General features: G+C 38.4%; 1 protein-coding gene across 1 annotated transcript in view; it reads right to left on the bottom strand.

Moving 5' to 3' along the window:
• Window positions 1–23,204, bottom strand: part of RYR3 (ryanodine receptor 3) — a 633,352-nt gene that overhangs the window by 258,845 nt on the left and 351,303 nt on the right. Inside the window, exons 33-37 of the mRNA XM_036736677.1 lie at window positions 15,913–15,999; window positions 15,239–15,465; window positions 13,156–13,954; window positions 11,402–11,602; window positions 2,951–3,053 (exon numbers count right to left, since the gene is read on the bottom strand). Coding sequence (XP_036592572.1) covers window positions 2,951–3,053; window positions 11,402–11,602; window positions 13,156–13,954; window positions 15,239–15,465; window positions 15,913–15,999 — 1,417 coding nt within the window. The remainder of the gene's footprint in view (window positions 1–2,950; window positions 3,054–11,401; window positions 11,603–13,155; window positions 13,955–15,238; window positions 15,466–15,912; window positions 16,000–23,204) is intronic.

Raw genomic sequence — 23,204 nt, forward strand, 5'->3', positions numbered from 1 at the left:
AAGTCTCTTCAGGCTGAAGGACATTCTAGCCAGAGTAATCTAGGGGCATTAACTTTGTCTTCTCCCTATTAAAAAAATGGCAAAGACTAATAACTTCAAGCAAAGGTAATGATTTTAGATAATTTAAAGATTCCTCAAAGTTCTTTATAAATAAATTAGGAGGGCAGAGCCAAGATGACAGACAGAAGGCAGGGACTCACCTGAGCTCTCTCCCAAACCCCTCCAAAGACTTTTAAATAATGCCCTAAAACAAATCCTGGAGTGGCAGAACCCACAAAAGAACAGGGTGAAACAATTTTCCAGCCAAAGACAACTTAAAAGTTTGGCAGGAAAGGTCTACTGTATGGGGTGAAAGTAGAGCATAGTCCAGTACAAGTGACACCAGTGCAGGCCAGGGACCAGAAAACCAGGAACAGGCCTTGGGAGCAAAGGAATCAGCAGCTGCAGTGGCTGCTTCCAGAGGTCTCAGCCCAGAGATGGTAAGGGGGTTGAACTGGTCAGAAGGAGATAATGGGGGTCCCTTTGCTGGCACTGAGGGCAGAACTCTGATGCTTTGCCCATACTCAGATCCAGGTTGTAGTCCTGGGGCAGTCCCAGGGTGGGAGGAGGAGTACTAGCACATCAGGGCTTGTGGCCATAGTGGAGTGGGGACCCTCGTTAGAGTTCCAGGGCAGAGAATGTACTTGTGGTCACTCACAGACCACAGCGTGGGCCAGGAGAGTAGTAAACACACTTCTTAGATCATAACTCCTTGGAAAAACTGAAAATTTACAGGTACCTAGAAGTATCCCTGAAAACAGCTGCACAAAACCCCTGAACCTTGGGGCAATGTGTGCTCCACCCTGGAAGCAGGCCCCACTTTAACAAAGAGGAAAAGTCAACAAACAGGCTGGGAAAATGAGCAAACAACAGAAAAAAATTCTGACCATAGAAAATTACTATGGTAACAAGGAAGATCAAAACACACACTCATAAGAAGAAAGCAAAGTCAAAATTCCTACATCCAAAGCCTCCAAGAAAAATATGAATTGGTTCTCAGGCCATGGAAAGGCTCAAAAAAGTTTTTAAAAATCAAGAGACGTAGAGGATAAATTGGGAAGAGAAATAAGAGGGATGCAAGAAAATCATGAAAAAAGAGTCAATGGCTTGATAAAGGAGGTACAAAAAACAGTGAAGAGAATAGCAACTTGAAAAACAGAATAGGCCTAATGGTAAAAGAGGTACAAAAATTCAATGAGGAGAAGAATATCTGGAAAAGCAGAACTGGCTAAATGGAAAAAGATATACAAAAATTCACTGAAGAAAAGATCTAATTAAAAAATGGAATTGGCCACATGGAAAAAGAGGTACAAACCACTCTGAAGAAAATAATTCCCTAAAAATTAAAATTGAGCAAGTAAGAAGCTAATGACTCTATGAGACATTAAGAAACAATAAAATAAAATCAAAAAAATGAAAAAAAATGAAGACAATGTGAAATATTAGAAAAACAACTGACCTGGAAAAGAGATCCAGAGAGATAATTTTAAAATTATTATATTTCCTGAAAGCCATGATGAAAAAAAAAAAGCTTAGATATCATCTTTCAAGAAATCATCAGGGCAGCTAGGTGGTACAGTGAATAGAGCACCAGCCCTGGAGTCAGGAGGATCTCAGTTCAAATCTGGCCTCTGATACTTGATGCTTACTAGCTGTGTTAGGCAAGTCACTTAACCCCAGTTGCCTTGCTTTCCCCCCTCAAAAAAAAAAGAAATTATCAAGGAAAACTTTCCTGATATTCTAGAACCAGAGACTAAAATAGAAATTGAATGAATCTACTGATCACCTCCTGAAAGAGATCACAAAAAGAAAACTCTCAAGAATATTCTAGCCCAGTTCCAGAATTCCCAGGTTAAGTAGAAAGTATTGCAAGCAGTCAGAAAGAAACAATTCAAATACTGTGGAGCCATAATCAAGATAACACAAGACTTAGCAGCTTCTAAATCAAAGTATTAGAGGGCCTGGAATATGATATTCTGGAAGGCAAAGGAGCTAGGATTACAACCAAGAATCACCTACCCCACAAAACTAAGTATAATCCTTCAGGGGAAAGAATGGATACTCAAAGTCTAAATCAGTACTGATTGGAGAAATGCAAATTAAAACAATACCGAGGCATTACCTCACATCTATTAGATTGGCTAACAGTACAGAAAAACAGAATAATAAATTTCGGAGGAGATGTAGGAAAAATTGAGACACCAAAGCAGCACTGGTGGAGTCATAAACTGATTCAATCATTATATAGAACAATTTGGAACATTCATCACTCATTTGGAACAATCATTGTATAGAGTAATTTGGAACAAATATTTATAGCAGCTCTTTTCTAGTGGCAAAGAACTGGAAACTGACGGTGTGCCCATCAATTGGGGAGTTGCTGAACAATTTGTGGCATAAGATTGTAATGGAATACTATCATGATATAAGAAAATGATGAGCTAGATGTTTTCAGAAAAACCTGGAGAGGCTGGCATGAATTGATGCAAAGTGAAATGAGAAGAATGATAAGAAATACAATGATGCGAGATAACTCTGAAGAACTTATCATGAAAAATGCTCTCCATCCCCAGAGAAAAAACTGATGGAATTTGAATACAAAGTATACCTTTTTCACTTTTTAATTTTTTTGGGGTTTTTATTTTGGTTTGTTTTTTTCACAACATGACTAATATGGGAATATGTTTTGCATGATTACACACATATAACCTATATCAAATTGCTTGCCTTCTCAATGAGGGGTAAGGGGAAGGAGGGAGAAAATTTGGAACTCAATTTTAAAAATGAATGTTGAATACTGTTTTTACATGTAATTGGGGGAAATAAAATATTAAATTAAAATATTAAAAAAAGAAAATAGGAACAGAATTTATTGGGGGAATTGAGGAACAGTTTTTTCTTGGCAGCTTACCACAGTGAATAAGGAGATCATCATGGAAGTCATATAGTTCTTCTCGGATCTCCTCTGGACAGGGACAATTCTCTCCAAGTTGAAAATTTAGCAGCATATTAATCTTTGAAAAGAAAAAATTAAAATTGACTAGTTATTCCTTAATATCATTAATAAGAAATTACACACAACCATTGCTGCAGTAACAGAAACAGCTAAAATTTAAAGCAACTGGAAGGGATATACGGAAATCATCTGGGCCACCTTGAGGCAAGATAACACCTAAAGAATCCCAAACAAACAGATGTTTTCTCTGTGACAGATTCACTAGAAACTATCTTATCATTTAATAGCATTGAGAAGAATCTTACAAAAACAAATCATATTCTTCCTATTGAAGGCCGAGCCAATTTCCCCTTATGTTGTCTCTTTTAAAAATAAACAGCTGGTTACTCCTGCCTGTCAAGGCCATTTACCTTAACATTCTTGGCTATTTTTTTCTTTATTTTGAAGAAACTCAAAAGGGACCATTGGACTATCTAGTCCAACCCACCTATTTTATATTTGAGAAATGGCTTGCTTGATAAGGTCATACAACAAGTTACGCTCAGCTGAGACTAAAACTAAGGTTTCATGTCTCAGTCTACTGATCTTTTCATTAAACACTAAGTTTTCACTGGGAACAGGGCTTCCTGTTCTTCCAGGGAGAGCCTTCTTCTTCAGCTCACCATGATGAAGTACTCATATCATCTTTAAAGAATACTAATTCCTTTAGCCATTCCTAAACAACATGGTGCTGCGGAAAGAACTCTGCACTTTGAATCAGAGTCTCTGAGTTTGAATCTTGCCGCATATGCTTATCAGCTGAGTAAACATAGGCAAGTTCCTTAGTCTCAGAGAATTTTTCCCTACTTAAAAATGGGGATATTACTTGAACTACCTATTTTACAGATTTTTTTAGCAAGGAAAATGCTTTGTAAATTTCTATAAAAGTAAGAATCATTATTATATAACCTATTTTCTAATCCATCCTTCATTATTTTCTTCTTAATTTGTTCTAAATGCCACAAGTCCTTTTTTAAATGACAAAACCCCTAATTGGGTAGAAATCTCCAGTAAACATCTATTAGTTCCTTTTCCACTTCATTAAGGGAGATTTTTTAAAGTAGAGATGTTTGAAGTAAGTTTGAAATGATGGAACAGAAGAGGATCTGATAGACTAAAAGAGAAAGGTAATTTCACAAATACATTGTCATTTATAGTCAGAGTGTTTTCAAACACATCATCTGACTTGATTCTCAAAAAGATAGGGTGAGTATCCCCTTTAATAGAAAAATAGACTAAGTGGGGGTGGAGCCAAGATGGCGTGGGAAAGCAGAGGCTTGCCTAAACTCTCCCCCAGGTCCCTCCAAACACCTGGAAAAAACGGCTCTGAACAAATTCTAGAGGGGCACAACCCACGAAATAGCAGAGAGAAGCAGGGCTCCAGCCCAGGAAAGCCTGGATGGTCACTGGGAAGGGTCTACCGCATGGAGCTAGGAATGGAGCGGAGCACAGTCAAGCATGAGCTGTGCCTGGACCAACCAGACTGGGAGCCGGGCAGAACAGGTGGTAGGACCCTGGATCAGTGAGCTGTGGCAGCTACCAGACTTCTCAACTCACAAACGCCAAAGACAAGAGAGAAGGTCAGTGGGAGAAACTGCTGGAAACAGAGTGAAAAGAGTGTGCAGTCTGCCCTAGCCCATGGGGGCACAGAAGTGGTGCAGCTCTGGGACTGCTTCCAGAGCTCCAGCTGAGGTTGCTTCCGGTGCCAGGCCCACCCTGTGGGAGGAATTAAGCGGTGGATCAGAGCAGGAGTGCAGAGCCTGCTTAGATTTGGGTCACTGTCTGGGTTGGTGGTTCTTGGGGGAGGAGGAGCACTGGTGTGGCAGAGCCTGCTGTACAGAAATAGCTCTGAAAACAACAGCGCATCCCCTCAAGCTTGGAACAAAGTACTCTCTACTTTAGAAGAAGTCATACCCCAACAAAAAACTCAAGGGTCAAGTAGTTGGCTGGTAACATGGCCAGGTAACGAAAACAGACTCAGATTCAGACTTAGACTTTGGAATCTTTCTTTGGTGACAAAGAAGACCAAAACATACAGCAAGAACAATTCAACAAAGTCAAAGGGTACATCAAAAGCCTCCAAGAAAAAACCTGAACTGGTCTCAGGCCATGGAAGAGCTCAAAAAGGATTTGGAAAAGCAAGTTAGAGAAGTAGAGGAAAAATTGGGAAGAGAAATGAGAATGATGTGAGAAAACCATGAAAAACAAGTCAATGATTTCCAAAGGAGACCCCAAAAATACTGAAGAAAACAACACCTTAAAAATAGACTAACTCAAAAGGCAAAAGAGATCCATAAAACCAATGAGGAGAAGAATGCCTTGAAAGGCAGAATTAGACAAATGTAAAAGGAAGTCCAAAAGACCACTGAAGAAAATACTACCTTAAAAATGAGACTGGAGCAAGTGGAAGCTAGTGACTTTATGAGAAATCAAGATATCATAAAACAGAACCAAAGGAATGAAAAAGTGGAAGACAATGCAAAGTATCTCACTGGAAAAACCACTGACCTGGAAAATAGATCCAGGAGAGATAATTTAAAAATTATTGGACTACCTGAAAGCCATGATCAAAAAAGGAGCCTTGATATCACCTTTCAAGAAATTATCAAGGAGAACTGCCCTGATATTCTAGAGCCAGTGGGTAAAATAGAAATTGAAAGAATTCACCAATCGCCTCCTGAAAAAGATCCCAAAAAGAAAACTTCTAGGAATATTGTCTCCACATTCCAGAGCTCCCAGATCAAGGAGAAAATACTGCAAGGAGCCAGAAAGAAACAATTTGAGTATTGTTGAAACACAATCAGGATAACATAAGATCTAGCAGCTTCTACATTAAGGGATCAAAGGGTTTGGAATATGATATTCCAGAGGTCAAGGGCGCTAGGATTAAAACCCACCTACCCAGAATCACCTACCCAGCAAAACTGAGCATCATGCTTAAAGGCAAAATATGGATTTTCAATAAAATAGAGGACTCTCAAGCTTTCTCAGTAAAAAGACCAGAGCTGAATAGAAAATCTGACTTTCAAACACAAGATTCAAGAGAAGCATGAAAAGGTAAACAAGAAAGAGAAATCATAAGGGACTTACTAAAGTTGAACTGTTTTGTTTACATTCCTACATGGAAAGATGAGGTGTGTAATTTATGACACCTCAGTATTAGGGTAGCTGAAGGGAATATACATACATACATACATATATATATATATATATATATATAAATATATATATACATATATATAAAATATACACACACACACACACAGAGGGCACAGGGAGAGTTCAATATGAAGGGATGATATCTGAAAAAATAAAGTCAAATTAAGGAATGAGAGAGGAATTATAGAGAGAGGGGGAAAGGGAGAGATAGAAGGGTGTAAATTATCTCCCATGAAAGTGGCAACAAAAAGCAGTTCATTGGAAGGGAAGAGGGGGAGGTGAGGGAGAATGAGTGAATCCTGCTCTCATCAGATTTGACTTGAGGAGGGAACAACATACACACTCAATTGGGTATCTCACCCCACAGGAAAGGAGGAGGAAGGGGATAAAAAAGGGGGACGATAGAAGGGAGGGCAGATGGGGGAGGAGGTAATCATAAACAAATACTTTTGAAAAGGGACAGGCCAAGGGAGAAAATCGAATAATGGGGGACAGGATAGGAGGGAGCAAAATATAGTTAGTCTTTCACAACTTAAGTATTGTGGAAGGGTTTTACATAATGATACATGTGTGGCCTATGTTAAATTGCTTGCCTTCTTAGGGAGGGTGGGTGGGGATGGAAGAGAGGAGAGAATTTCGAAGTCAAAGTTTTAAAAGCAGATGTTCAAAAAAAGCTGTTTTTGAATGCAACTGGGAAATAAGATATACAGGCAATGGGGCAAAGAAATCTATCTTGCCCTACAAGAAAGTAAGGAAAAAGGGGGATGGGAGGAGTGGGGTGACAGAAGAGAGGGCTGACTGGAGAACGGGACAATCAGAATATATGCCATCTTGGAGTGGGAGGAAGGGTAGAAATGGGGAGAAAATTTGTAATGCAAACTCTTGTGAAAATTAATGCTAAAACTAAAAATATTAAATAAATAAATAACGATTGAAAAAAAAACATACAGCCAGAAGTCAACAAAGTCAAAGAGCCTACATCAAAAGCCTCCAAGAAAAACATGAACTGGTCTCAGGCCATGGAAGAGCTCAAAAAGGATTTGGAAAGCAAGTAAGAGAAGTAGAGGAAGAATTGGGAAGAGACATGAGAGTGATGCAAGAAAATCATGAAAAACAAGTCAATGACTTGCCAAAGGTGACCCAAAAAGATACCAAAGAAAATAACGCCTTAAAAAATAGACTAACTCAAACAGCAAAAGAGCTCCAAAAAGCCAATGAGGAAAAGAATGCCTTGAAAGGCAGAATTAGCCAATGGAAAAGGAGGTCCAAAAGACCACTGAAGAAAATACCTTAAAAAGTTGACTGGAGCAAGTGGAAGCTAGTGACTTTAGGAGAAATCATGATATTATTAAACAGAACCCAAGGAATGAAAAAAATGGAAGACAATGTGAAATATCTCATTGGGAAAACCACTGACCTGGAAAATAGATCCAGGAGAGATAATTTAAAAATTATTGGACTACCTGAAAGCCATGATCAAAAAAAGAGCCTAGACATCACTTTTCAAGAAATTATCAAGGAGAACTGTCCCGATAGTCTAGAGCCAGAGGGTAAAATAGAAATTGAAAGAATCCACCAGTCTCCTCTTGAAAAACATCCCCCCAAAATAACTCCTAGGAACATTGTGGCCAAATTCCAGAGTTCCCAGGTCAAGGAGAAAATACTGCAAGCAGCCAGAAAGAAACAATTTGAGTATTGTGGAAACACAATCAGGATAACATAAGATCTAGCAGCTTCTACATTAAGGGATCGCAGGGCTTGGAATATCATATTCCGGAGGTTAAAGGAGTTAGGATTAAAACCAAGAATCATCTACCCAGCAAAACTGAGTATCATGTTCCAAGGCAAAGTATGGATTTTCAATAAAATAGAGGACTCTCAAGTTTTCTCAGTGAAAAGACCAGAGCTGAACAGAAAATGTGACTTTCAAACAGAAGAATCAAGAGAAGCATGAAAAGGTAAACAAGAAAGAGAAATCATAAGGGACATACTAAAGTGGAACTGTTTTGCTTACACTGCTGCATGGAAAGATAATGTATGTAATTCATGAGACCTTTCTCAGTATTAGGGTAGTTGAAGGGAATATGCATATATATAGAAAGGGTGAGTTGAATATGAAGGTCTGATATCTAAAAAAATAAAATCAAATTAAGGGATGAGAGAGAAATATATTGAGAGAGGGAGAAAGGGAGAGAAAGAATGGGGTAAATTATCTCACATGAAAGTGGCAAGAAAAACAGTTCATTGGAAAGAAAGAGGGTGCAGGTGAGTGGGAATGAGTGAATCTTGCTCTCACCAGATTTGATTTGAGGAGAGAATAACATACATACCCAATTGGGTATCTTACCCCACAGGAAAGTAGGGGGAAAGGGATAAGCAAGGGGGGATGATAGAAGGGAGTGCAGATACGGGGAGGAGGTAATCAAAAACAAACACTTTTGAAAAGGGACAGGGTCAAGGGAGAAAACTGAATAAAGGGGGACAGGAAAGGAGGGAGGAAAATAGTTAGTCTTTCACAACATGACTATTTATGGGAGTGTTTTGCATAATGATACATGTGTGGCCTATGTTCAATTGCTTGTCTTCTTAGGGAGAGTGGGTGGGGAGGGAAGAGGGGAGAGAATTTGGAACTCAGAGTTTTAAAAGCAGATGCTCAAAAAAATTTGTTTTTGCATGCAACTGGGAAATAAGGTACACAGGCAATGGGGCATAGAAATCTATCTTGCCCTACAAGAAACTAAGGGGAAAGGGGATAGGGTGAGGGGGAGGGGGGTGACAGAAGGGAGGGCTGACTGGGGAATGGGGTAATCAGAATGTATGCCATCTTGGAGTGGGAGGGAAGGTAGAAATGGGGAGAAAATTTGTAACCCAAAACCTTGTGGAAATCAATGCTGAAAACAAAAATATTAAATTTAAAAAATCCTTAATAAAATAACAAAAAAAGAAAAAGAGACTAAAGAAGGTTACAAAGCTAGTTAATGACAGTGCTAGGACCTGGGAAAAGTTAGGCCTTCCAGTTTCAAGTTGCGTGATCTCTACTACATAATAGTAATGAAAGGGCATAAGAGATAGCTCATTTGACTGGAGCCTGGAGGTTAGGTGAGGGATAAAGTACATGGGGATTAATGAAAGGACAAAATCCTTAATACTGGATTTGTGAACAGTCAGTAGAGATCATAGCACCTGACTCAGTGATGTGGTGCAGGCTCCTGTCACAGATTAATTAAGGAAGATACATATGTTAATAAGGTGACTTTATCATAGGTTTAAGTTAGGGTTTCACTATCATCCAAAACAAGACAGTCAGCACTGGCCACAGCAGAGACAATGATGAATACAATCTCTGAAGTACTGTCTAAAATCAGCCTATTAGCACTTGTGAAGACTTCATGAAAGCAATGAACGTAGTTTATTTTCTGTTACATTTCCTATATTCGTGAGCCCCATCTATCTAAAGATCCTCATTATTTTGCTTCTACAGCGTGCATAGTATAAGAACAAGACCTCAAAGCTTCACAAAGGTAGAACATTCAAGAGAATTTTTTTTAAAGCAAAGATTTGTGGCTAATTCTTAAGCCAATTTAAGTGTACTTGTTAGCCACAGAATCAGGAACTTCTGAGTCTCTTCGTGCTTTAAAGGGATAATAGTATTTGTACAATCCACATTATCCAGTTACTGTAAGAAATGCGTTTCGTAAATCTTAAACTCCTATGTCAATGTCATTATTGTGGCTGTTGTCATCATCACTAAGAAATATAAATGATAATTATCATAACAAAGTATGTTGATAGCTATTTCACGATCTCTTTATTAAAAGTGAGATCAAAAGGATTGGTTTCAGGAATAGAAAACTGATGTTCTCACTGGCAACCCAATCATCTCCTGTGAACACCTGATACAGCAAGGGTAAAGCATGCTTACCAGTTCAAGTCAACAGCTGGGATGAACTGTCAGCCTCAAACATGTCATCTTATTTTAAAACCCTCACCAGCTGCTTTTTATTTCCTTTGTACCACTGTCTTCATTCTCTAATAGTAAGATTCAATTGCAAGGGAATAATTGTAACTATCTAGGGCTGATCGTATAATGATTGGGGGAAAATCTAGTTTAGGGTACCAGTACTTTTTCATATTTAATGGGTCCAGTAGCTCCTTTATTCTGATGTGACAGGGTTGGGGACAGCTTTTAGATAAGTCGGTCAATTAACATTAAATAAGCACCTATTAAGTGCCATTTTGCTAATCCCCTTGGATACAAACTAAAGCAAAAGACAATCCCTGTCCTCAAGGATCTTACAATCTAATGGGCAAGACAAAAGGAAGCTGAAAAGTGGAGGGGGGTAGAAAGGAGAATGGATATGATGGAGAAGTCCGGAAGAGTGCAGCACGGGGGACACCCTCCTTAAGGGGCTTATCAATGGCCCTTCAATCAAAGCGCAAGGGCACACATTTTGCTACAAATTTTGAACTAGTCTTTGACAATGAAGTATGTGAAGGAGGCATAAATAGCCAGGTTAGGAGTAAAATAGGGTATACAGGTAAGGGTAAGTCACTCCTCCACATATATGGCTTATATTTCCTAGGTGACACTGTGACACCTACTCATTTAAGAAGAACCGTATCTTCTGATGTACTAGTATGTTAGCCTGCTCTGACCCTCAAAGTTGCAGCACTGTTTCACGTCACTTGTAGCAGGTAGGTGGCACAGGGCATAGAGTGCTGGACTTGGAGTCAGGAAGACCTAAGTTCGAATCTTGCTACAGACACTTACTAGCTCCATGACCTGGGAAACTCACTCGACCTCTCCAGGTTTCAGTTTCTGCATCTGTAAAACGGAGATAACAAGAGCCCTTATGCCCCAAGGTTCTTGTGACATCTGTAGTGCTCTGCAGACATTAAATGTACTATATAAATGCCAGCTATTCTTCCTCATAGTCTTGCAGCTCAGTAGAAAGTGTACTCAATTTGTAGGGCATTTTAAAAATATGTGATCCTCACAATAACCCTGCATTTATCATTCCCATTTTTACAGATGAGGAAACTGAGATATGGAAAGTTTATTTCCCAGGATCATGAAGTTTGCAATTTCCAAGGAATTTTCTGTGCCAAAGTCTTCCTAACCCTAAATTAAGAACCCTGTCAGTTCATTTCCACTGCTTCTCATACTGCAGGGCCTGGGCAAAGGGCCTCTTACATGTTACCCCTTACCTGTTCTTGTGGAGGAGATCGGAACTCCCTGGTCTTTTTGGCAGTCAGGGCTGCTGACATATTCAGGGCCTGCATGAGTTCATTGTAGCGGAATTTCTGGTTTGCCTGTAGCTGGGACACATAAATGTCACCAAATGCAACAATGGCTTCTACTCGGTGCTGCAATTCACAGTCACAAAAATAGTTGAGAAGCTCACACATCTGGGAAAAAAAGATACATACAAATAAGTATCATGCTTTTTTTTTAACTTCTAAAATCCTGTATAATCTACTCTCAACTTATATTTCCAGTCTCGCTGGACATTGCTTTCCCTCCTCCACTCTTCAATTCAGCCAAACTAGTCTTTTCTCTCTTCCTCACATACAACACTCCATCTCCCATCTCTGTGCCTTTGTATTTGCTGTCTCACATTCCTAGATTATATTCTTTTTTTTCCATTTGCCTTTTACCTTACCTCTCTTCCATTAAGATATAACACAAATACTGTCTTCTACACGAGGTATTTCCTGAAGCCTTTCCCCACCCCGGTGCCCTGACTCTCCAACTACTTCATAGTTAATTACTTTGTAAGTATTTGTATTTATTCACATTATTACTGCTTTTATTTACGTACTTCATTTTGTGCCAAATACCTTTTTTTTTTGGAGGGGGAAGGCAGGGCATTTGGGGTTAAGTGATTTGCCCAAGGTCATGCAGCTCGTGTGTCAAGTGTCTGAGGCTGGATTTGAACTCAGGTCCTCCTGACTCCAGGTCTGGTGCTCTACTCACTGTGCCACCTAGCGCCCCGCCAAATATCTTTATATATGAACATGTTTTTCCTTCCATTAGAATGTAAGGTCCTTGCAAATAGGGACTGCTTTGTCTTTGAACTTGAATCTCCAGGGCCTTGGACAGGGCCTGGCATAGCAGCTGCACTTAATAAAAGCTGTCTGATTATTAACTGAGGAGTAACTGGTTGTGGAGCTTACTGGCACCAAGGAGAATCCAGCAAATAGAGAGGACAAGAGTCCTGGGAAAACTTCTACTTGAGTTCTAGGCTTACCACAACAGCAGTAGCAAAACTGCCTTTAATGTATGCTTCTCTTCCTAACATGTTCCAGTTCTATAGAATAAAAGTACATTGGTCTCTTCTCTTTCTCCTTTCTAATTGCTTCTGTTCATTGGTACCCTTATTCTGTGGTATGTGCTTTATTCATTTTAAATCACATCTCCTGAGTGCCGAAGGAGCATAAGACTCCAGCTTGTGTTCTATGGTATACAACCAGTAACCACAATCAGCTCACATCTGGGACATACATGCTATATGAAAAAACTAGAATTCCTGAAAATGAGATCCACACAGCATATTGTAAGAAATGTTCTATTTTTCAAAAACTTAACTTAAGCTGCAGTGCTCTGAAGCTGTGTGAGAGTACACATGCACAAATATATACATACACGTGTGTATACATACACACATACATATACTTGGATGTGGAAATATAGAGATATAAAACTTCTCTGGGTTTCTCATTGGGTCTTTATAACAGTGGTGACAGAACTGAGATCCAGAGAGAAAGGATAAGTCAACCTCATAGTAATTAGCTACTGTAATCCTAGCCAAAGCCTCAGGCAACTAATTAATTCTCTCTCCCTCTCTCTCTCTCTCTCTTTCTTTCTTTCTCTCTCTCTCTCTCTCTCTCTCTCACCCCTTCCTTCCCTCCCTCCTTCCATACCCATAGTATCAATCCTTCCTTTGTTACTTAGCCTTTACCTGAAGCTTTACAGATTCTGGCAATCGAGTCTGAAGCAAACCTCGAGCAGGAGCTTGGGTGTTCTTGCTGGCCTTTTCTCCAGCCTCCACTGCCTTCTCCTCCACCTGTATCACCTCCTTTTCCATGCTTTCCTGTACTTCTTCTGTATGTTCCCCAAACACAGTGGGATCAATGAGGAGTAGGATTTGCCGAACATCATCATTGTCAAATACACCCATGACCAGCAAGGTCCCAATTAGTTTCAAAACTGGTACAAATTGGAACTCCACAGATCCTCCAACAGGGTCACGGATGTGAGCCCCACTGCACTGAACTGCCTCTGTCAGCATACTCAGGGCTTTGGTCTTGAGAATCTCCAAAGGAATCTCAGGGCTTAGTTTTTGGCGCTCTTCACTGGTTACAATGAAGCAAGGGGTGGAGAAATTGAATCCTGGTTTAAGGCATGTGCTTAGGCCCACCCCTGGTAGCCCATGCCTCTTAGATTGATCTGGGTACAGTCTAATTTTCCGGGTGGTATTGGTGATGGGGATGATGAACTCATTTTTCATCATCAGTTTTCCCTCCTTTGCATGTGCTAGGTGGATGCTAATGAGTAGATCATAGAAGCCACAGCGCAGAAGACCAGGGAGGTACTGGTTATCAATCGTGTAGAAGAGCTGAGACAGTTCTACATGGCTACACAGGGCATAGGCCACCCGGTTGTTTCCTAAGGCACAGACTGCACTATAAAGTTTTAGTGTGTGATAGTGGAACTGCATCAAATCCTCCTGTTCACAGAGTTCCAAGATATCCACACACCTGGGAACATAATAAATAATCAATCCATGGTCTAAAAGAAAACAATCCTCTCTGATTCCAAAATATATTTACTTAACTAAGAGTGGGAGTCTATGTGATGAAGTAAGGTTCTCCCCTATTCATTTAATTTCGAAACACTCCTTTCTTTTAAAGAGGGAGATTCTCTCCCCACCTCCCCCAATTTTCAATCTTTACCATCTCACATCTTTAGCACACTGTTGGCAAATGTATTGATACAAACAACTACCACTTATAAAGTGCTTTAAAACTGTCAAAGTACTTTGCTTAAAAAAAAAACCAAAAAAACCAACTTTTAAAAAAAGCAGCCTAAGTATTACTCTCATTTTAAAAGCTGGGGAAACTGGAGTTAGAGAATGATTGACTTATCCAAGGTAACACAATTAGCAAGTCTGAGTGAGGATTTGAACATATATTTTTCTTAATTTTAAGTTCAACATTCTTTTTACTATGTCATGTGGTCAAGTGTTAGATTCCACCCTATCAAAACAACAACATTCTGAAACATTCAAATATAGAATAAAGGTTACATGACCCTGAGCTGCTCATTACATTTTAAAAATTAGACTAATTCTGGCCCTTTATCTTTTCTGGTATATGAACTACTTGGGAAGACTTAGCACTCTACTTCTGCTCTAACAGCTCAGGATCTACTGACACTTTCAGGGCTCTGTCTCTTCGAGTCTATGAATATACCTATGAGCCCCAACCTACCATGCACTAGAGGGAGCATAAAACCAGATTATGGAGCAGTCTTTGATCAAAGGTCACCACCCTATTTGCTAGTATTGTTCCTGATGTTGGCCAACATCTAATTGTTCCTCTTTGCTTTCTGTTGAACTTGGCAGACTTTGGTCTCTGCTTGCCTACCTGAACTCAGAATAGGCATTTGCTAGGGGTTTCCTATCTATATACAACCTGTAGAATTCCAGTATGTCTGAATCTTCAACATTTCCTTTTACCTTGTAAAATTAATCAGCCCTCTGGCTTCAATTCATAGGATCACAGATCTAGAACTGGAAAGGACCTTAGAAGCCATTAAGTTTAACCCCTATATTTTACAAATGAAGAGAATGCCTGACTAGCTCTCATATTATCTGTAGCTTGCTCCTACTTAATCAGATTCAGTCCTGGGGTCTTCTGGCCTGTCCTGTCCCAATGCTGACCACATCCAGGTATGAAACCTAGAGGAAGAGATATGAAAGCATTCTAGAGTTTCCCCACTTTAGCTTCCTAGGCCTACCCCTCTTCTCTTTTACGCAATACCTGTTCTCCTCAGGGATGTGGAGGGCCATCATTTGAAGTGGCTCCAGGCACTGTACCATCCAGCCATGGCGTTCGCTCACCCTTTCCATTTCTACCTTCAGGAAGCTGTTAGGCATACGGCTCCAGAGTACAGGCTGTATGGTCTGGACATCTAGTCGAGGGGGACACTGGGGAACAAGATTCTTCTCTTCACTCTTAAATATTGCTGCTGAGAGAGGCATTGCATTCTGGAGCAAGTGAGAGAAAAATAAGAAAAGAGAACACGTGTGCATTGGGGAACTTCTTAATTGTTGGACAATGAGCCCAGTCCAGTGGTAGCCAATACGATTTTTATAAACTAAATGGGAAATTGCATCACACCGAAAGGATCTCTGAGAAGTTTCCCAACTTTAATTTATTAAAGACCTTCAAAAAGGGGTTATAAGAGTTATAATTAACCCTCAGAACACCCTATAGGACAATGGGAGGAAAAAGCCATATGAACAGTTTCATAACTGCTTTATAAGGGCCACTGAAATCAAAAGGGAGAATAAAGTGGGTGGTGCTGGTGGCCAACATCATTATTTAGATCTCTGAGTCCCTAAGGCAACAACATCTGGCTTCTCATTATAAGACCAATTTTCCTTCCTGTTATCTCACTTTTAATTCCCAGGAAAGAAGACATAAATAAATACCTTTAGTTTGCCAAGTTCAAACTGAACCAAAGACCTGCTTGTGGGTTGCAGGAAAACGGCTGGAAACACTTTGGTGTTGGGCTCAACCTATGGGGAAATATCAAAAAATGTGATAGCATTTAGAGAATAATGGTAGACTAAGAGTTAGAAGGGTTCTTGAGATGTCACTTCAGCTCTTTTCTTGGCCTGAAGCTGGATCATGCCTAGTAACTGCTTGATAAATCTTATCAACTCTATCTCCACAACAATTCTCACAACTATCTCCTTTTTCTTTACTCCTAGAGCTACTAACCAAATGTAGGCCTTCAGATAATTATAATATCCTCTTCATGGGCCTCCCAGCTTCCATGCTGTCTCCCCCCACCCCCCCAACTTTAATCTATCCAATAAAGAGCTGTAAAAATCTTCAGTGGCTTCCTGTTGTCTCTAGCTTCTACAATTAAATGATGCCAAATCAGTTTGTATTTAAAGCCCTTTATACTCTGGCTCCAGCTTACCTTTTTAGATTTTTAACTCACATTATTCCATCTTATAATCTAGATTGCAGCCACACTTGCTTATTCAGCATTCCATTTCTCACTTCTCTGCCACTGGCAGACTTTCCCATGTCTGGAATGCACCGACTTATAAGCACTTTGTCTCTCCTCAAATTATCTGTAAATATTGTACCCCCAACAATCACCCCAGCAAATTGAAGTTCCTTGAAGTCACAGATTATATTTCTTTTTTTCTATTTTTGCACAGTGCCCAGCACAGAAATGGAAGATTAAGTGGCCAGTGTGAGGAATAGTAAATAGGCCAGTGAGCCAAAGATGTCTAACTTCTCCAAGTTCCTTCATTCACCCATAAAATAAAGGGATAGGACTAACTGCTAAAGTTCATACACCATTACTATCCATCTAAGTAAAATATAGTTAAGTAACTGGTCTATTATAATACGGCTAGTCAACAGCAGAACTAGTGTTAGAACCAAGCCCACTTATTTTGTGACATTTCCCATTTGACTTACAAAAATGTCATTTATACCCAACTTTTCAGGTATGTATCTACCATAAAAGTGAGGCAACTCTATAAAAAAAAGAGCATTTGGGGCATTTAGGTTATTCTAACTATACCTGTGAGTATAGAGTGGGAAGAAAAATGATTTCTGGTGTTATACTAAGGCATACAACTCTTTGCTGGTCTACTTTCCCTAGATTTCAGCATCATCCAGAATCTGAAATCTGGATGGGAAGGATGACCATTTAGATAATCAGGAAGAATATATTAAGTCTCCAAACTATTACCAAATGAAGATGCTTTATTTCCTGGCAAAATTCCAAAACTTATTAGAAAATTTATTCTAAGACTATTGTTATTCCATTATTATTCTATTACTATTATTAAAATTTATCCTAATATTTATTAGAAAACATCCAAGGTACTGGAAATATTACAGAGAAGAATCCTATTTATTTAAGGGTTGGTCTAGATGGTTCCTGAGATTCCTTCCAACTCAGAGACTTTTTAATGGACAGTCAGTATGGAGAAAAGTCTCTACAGAATACTCTAGGTAGCTGTCCTGAGATCCATTAAATAGTTTTATCAATAATTGAATAAAGGCAGAGATAATAATTATCAGATTTTTAGATAGCATGAAGTTGGTGAAGTTAGCTATTACAATGGATGACAAAAGTGGAATCAGAAAGGATCTTGACAGGTTATAATGATGGGCCACATTTATAAAATGATATTTAACAGGATAATTGTAAAATCTTACGTTTGGGCTAAAAATTGAATGTATGTTATAAGATGTGGCTAGATAATAATTTATGTGAAAAAGACCTGGGGTTTTTAGTTGGTTACAAGTTCAATATGAGTCAAAAGTATGAGCGGTTCCCCCCCGCCCCAGGTTTCGTTAAGAAAAACAATTGTCCAGAATGATGGTGGTAGGAGTCTTCTGAAACTCTTACCTTTATTCAGTTCTGTATACCATTTTTCAAGAATGACATTAACAAGCTGGAACATGTACTGAGAAGACCACCCAAGATTTTGAGGTGACTAGAAATCATGCAATAGGAGAGGTAGTTGAAGGAAAGTATTAGAAATTCTTAGCCTGGCCAAAAGAAGATTTAGGGAACACAATAAGTGTCTTCAAGTAAAGTGTAAATTCTTTGAGAGCAGGTACTACATTCATTTTTGCCATTATATCCTCAATACCTAGCACATTGCCTGGTACACAGTAAATATTTAATAAATATTTGTTCAATTAAACTGAATCGAAAATTATTTGAAGAGGTTCAAATTATCCAAGTGGAATTAGAAATATTTTGTAAAACTAGGAGCAATATATAAAAATTACAGGTAGGTAGATTTTACCTTGCTATAAGGAAAAGCTTCCAGAGAATAAGAACTGTTGAAAGTGGGATGAATTGCCTTGGAAGACCTTTAGGCAGAGACTGGATGACCTTTTATCAGGGATGTTGTAGAGACAATTCCTGTTGGACTAGATGTATTTCAGGTTCCTTCCAATTCTGAGATTTTTTTGATTTGGGCTTCTGTTTAGCCTGGGGCTTAAGGAGAATGAGCTTTGCAACTTTACCAAAACCAACAGCAGGGATAGTAGATTCTGATGCCAATCTAAAAGGGAATGATGGATGAATACATCCAATTGCTAGGCTGTATACATTTTTAAAATTAAATTTTATTTTTTCAATTAACAAGCATCTATTTTGCTTCTCTTACCTCCCCCTCCCCCATTGCATACAAAAAAAAGAAGAAAAACAAAATCTTTGTAACAAATAGATCCAGTCAAGCAAAACAGATTCCTACACTGTCCATGTTAAAAACTGTACCATTCTGCATTCTGTGTTGATCATTTTTCTTTCAGAAAGTGGGTAGCAGACTTCATTATAGCTTCTCCAGATTTGTGACTGGTTATTATGTTGATCAGAATTCTCAAGTCTTTCAGAAGTGTTCATTTTAAACAATGCTGATGTTGTAGAAATTTACTTCTGTTTTTGCTCACTTTATTTTGCATTAGTTCGTATAAGTCTTCCCAAGTTTCTCTGAATGCATCCATTTCATCATTTAATGCACAATGGCATTCCAATGCATTCATATACAATAATTTGTTCAGTATTTACCCAGCTGATCAGCACCGCCCCACCCCTCCATTCTCCAGTTCTTTGCCACCACTAAAAAGAGCTATTTTATTATATGTGGGTCATTTTCTTTCTTTGATTTCTTTGAGGAGAAGATATAAGCCAACAGTGATATTGCTGAGTCAAAGGGTATGGACAGTTTAGTAACTTTGGGGACATGGTTCTAAGCTCTTCTCAGGAATGGCTAATTCATAGCTCCACCAACTCCACTCATATGTCTGTTTCATTATGTAAAAATGTACCTAGAGCTCCTTGTTCATGCATATTGAAGAGCTGTCATTTGTAAAATTCATTAGAATCACAGCAAGGAAATCCATAGCAACCTGATCAAACTCTACAATTTATCAAAACCTACTCAAAGGGAGTCAATGTTCTTTAAACTCACAGGATGGGTTTCTAAGAAAGTTCTACTTCCATACTGCAGGGCATAACCCTGGCAGGTTGAATGATACAACGATACATTGATTTCCCTTAACAATCAAAACAATATTAGAAACACAAAGTATGCTCTCATTAAGAGGCACTGTTCAATGAAGAGAAGGGCAGTAAGTTGGCTTCCTTTAATAATCTGAATTGATTTTCCTTGAATTTTTAATTTTTTTTTCTGAATTTGATTAACAAAAAATAAAAGGGGCATTACCACATGCATAGCAGAATTACAAAAAATGAAGACCGTCCCTGAAACTACAGATCTCCTTTATATATAGCTTGCTTTTCCTTTTAAGCATATAAGTCTCACCTGTAGTTTTCAAAGCTGTTCAGTTGTCTTTCTGGCCTTCTATTTGTTCTGTACACAGAAAAAAAAAGGTGCCTCAAGGGCCCTCTTTTCTCTCTTTTCTTTTTACTACCCTATCCCAATCCCGCCTCATCTTGGCCATACCCCAACCTCCACTGGGGAAAAGAAAGGAAAACAAAAGTCTTGTGACAAGTATGCGTAGTCAAGCAAAATGAATTCCCACAATGCCTGTGTTTGAAAAATGATGTCTTATTCTACATCTTGGGTGTATCACCTTTCTTTATGGTGGTATATTTCATAATTAGTTCTCTAGAATTGAAATTGATCATTGCATTGATCCGAGTTCTTAAAGTATTTCAAAGTTGTTTTTCTCTTTAATGATGCTGCCTAATTATTCTCCTGGTTCTACTCCCCTCACTTTGCATCAGGACATACAAGTTTTCCCTGTTTATCTCCTTCAGTTTTTATGGTGAAAAAAATATTCCATTATATTCATATACCATAATTTATTTATCCATTCTTTAAGAAATGGGAATTCTTTAGTTTCCAGTTCTTTTCTACTTAAAAGAAGGAACTTCTATAAATAATCTGCTTTTTCTTTTGTTATTTAAATATTTTGTAAATATTCATCTCTTTATTTCAATTAATTTTTTGTCATGTAACTAGGAAAAATAATTTCCTATCATTTTCTTTTTGCCTTTTCACTTGTGAGTTTTCCTTTTTCATTTTGGGTATGAATAATTTGATTTTCCTCTCTCTTTTTAAATCAGACCAGCGAGTTATGTATTTTAATTAGGTTTTTAAAAACTGTTGCTAGTTGCATTTGTCAATTTGCTTCTGTTTTTTAAAAGTTTTTCTTTCTATTTTATTAATTTATTATTCTATGTTGGATTTTAGTCAGTGATTTCTGACTTAATTTTTTAAAAAAAATTAACATCTAATTCATTGATTTGTTCTTTCTCTTTTTTCGTTGGTGAAAGTGTTTAGAGATATAAATTTTCCCCTGAGGACTGCTTTAGCTGCTATCTGTACCTTACAAGTATGGATACAGTGTCATATCGTTGTCATTTCTGTAATTAGACTTTCTATGTTTCTTGATTTGTTCTTTGACCTACCAATTTTTAAGTGATTCAATATCTGCGTAATTATTTTTAAACAATCTTTATTAAATATAATTTTATTTCATTATGGCCAGTAAAGGATTTATTCAATTCTTCTGCTTTTTTATTTTCTGTTTTGCATTTTTATGAGGTTTGGAGCTCTAATATATAGCCTCTTTTGTATAGGTGCCATTCAGTGCTTAGAAAAATGTAAATTCCCTTCTCTTTCTATTTAGTAAATACTAGAGATATACCATCTCTCATTTTTCTAAAGTTCTACTCAGAGCCTAAATTTCTCCATTTATATATATTTTTATTTGTCTACATCTGAAAGGGATACATTATGGTCTTCCACAATTAAGGTTTTGGCCTATTTCTCCTTACCATTTGATTAACTTTTCCTTTAAGTAATTAGATGGTATTCTGTTTGGTGCAAATTTCTATTGATGTCAACTTGTCATCTATGTGGTATATAAGCATAATATAAGCATATACAAAGCTTGATGTGATTTTATGATACAAATCTGATCCTTGTAACAACATAGTGTTGGATTCTGACTTCTGATTTGTTCTGCTATCCTCTTCCTTTTTATGGGAGAATTCTGCCCATTCATATTCATGGTATTTCACTCTTCCTCTTCTCTGTCCTTTTACATTTTCTTCTCTTTTCCTCTCTTTATTCTTTGCAAAAAAAGATATAGAAAAAGGAGTCTAACACTTGTAATCCAGACATCATACAATCTGTTTCCATTTCATTGCCCTGTCCTGATCACAGGTCATTACTCTTTCTTTTCTTTTAATCTCTCCTTCTTGCTCTTCTGACCTACAGTTTTGTACCCCCCAACTCCAGACTATGGAGTTTATTTTCTTTATGACTACTCCCATCACTTCTAATGTCTGTCTCTTAAACTCCTCTCTTACCTGTAGGTAGCCTTGCCTATTCTTTCATTAGGTTTAATGCATATCTACACCATGGAGGGCAGCAGGCAGTGCACTGGATAGTGCACTGAACCTAGAATCTGGGAAGACCTGAATTCAAATCCAGCATTAGACATTTACTATTTGTGTTACTGTATGATCCTGGGCAAGACACTTAACTTGTTTGCCTCAGTTTCCTCAAGTGTAAACAGCACCTACCCTAGAGGTTTGTTATGAAGATGAAATGAGATAACATTTTTAAAATGCTTAGCATTGTCCCTGGCACATAGTGCTATATAAATGCTTATTCTCTTTCCCCTTTCTTATGTGACAATGGACAAGTCACTTAACCTCTCCTAACCCTTTACTTCATATGCAAAATAGTAGTAACAATTGCCTCTAGGGTTGTTGTAAATAAATATGAGATAATATATTTAAGTGCTCTAGAAGTAAATGCTAGTAATGATGACTATGTTTATTATATTCAACTCTCCTTTGTCTGCATAAGATAAAAGTGTGGTTCATGGGATACTCATTTTTCCAACTCTTCCTCCATGTTTGTGTACTTTTCTTCTCAAGGACCCCTATTACATGAGATTGAAACTACTTCCTTTCCCCCCAGTATATTCCCTGACCCTTCCTTCTTTACCTAGATCAGAGTTGTCCAACCTTAGGTTTTTATTGAAACAATAGACAATATATTTTGATTTGCCATTTTAGTGAGAGCTCTGAGGTACCTTGGCTTTGTTTACTAAAGCATTTATATAAATTTCTATGCTTGTAGGTGGGTCATATAAATCGCACTGCAGACAGCCCTGACCTAGATCATCAAAAAAATAAATAAATAAACCCAACTCTATGCTTTCTACTTATCATATTTAACTTTCTCCCTGACCCTTATATGTAGTAGGCTTCTGAGAAGACACTTTTTTCTTATCCCCCATTTTCCTGTAAAGAAATTACCTTCACAAGGCAGTGCCAAGATGGTGGAGAAAAAGCAATTACTTGCCTGAGCTCTCCCCAAAACTCCTCCAAACATCCTTAAATAAGGCCATAAAACAATCCCTGGGGCTACAGAAGCCACAAAAAGATGGGGTGAAATAACTTTCCAGCCAAAGACAACTTAGAAGGTTGGCAGGAAAGGTCTGTTGCACCAGGAAGAGAATGGAACACAGTCCAGCACATGATGCACCAGCACAGACCTGGCCCCAGCAAACCAGGGGCAGGCTTTGGGAACCACTGAATCAGCAGCAGCAGCAGTGTCTGCTTCTAGAGCTCTCAGCCCACAGATGGCAAGTCAAACAACTGATCAGAAGGAGATTACAGGGGAATCTTTGCTGGCAGTGGAGGCAGGACTCTGTTGCTTTGCCCATACTCAGATATTAGTTGCAATCC

This window comes from Trichosurus vulpecula, chromosome 8 (assembly GCF_011100635.1).
Source record: "Trichosurus vulpecula isolate mTriVul1 chromosome 8, mTriVul1.pri, whole genome shotgun sequence".
NCBI classification, from domain to species: domain Eukaryota; kingdom Metazoa; phylum Chordata; class Mammalia; order Diprotodontia; family Phalangeridae; genus Trichosurus; species Trichosurus vulpecula.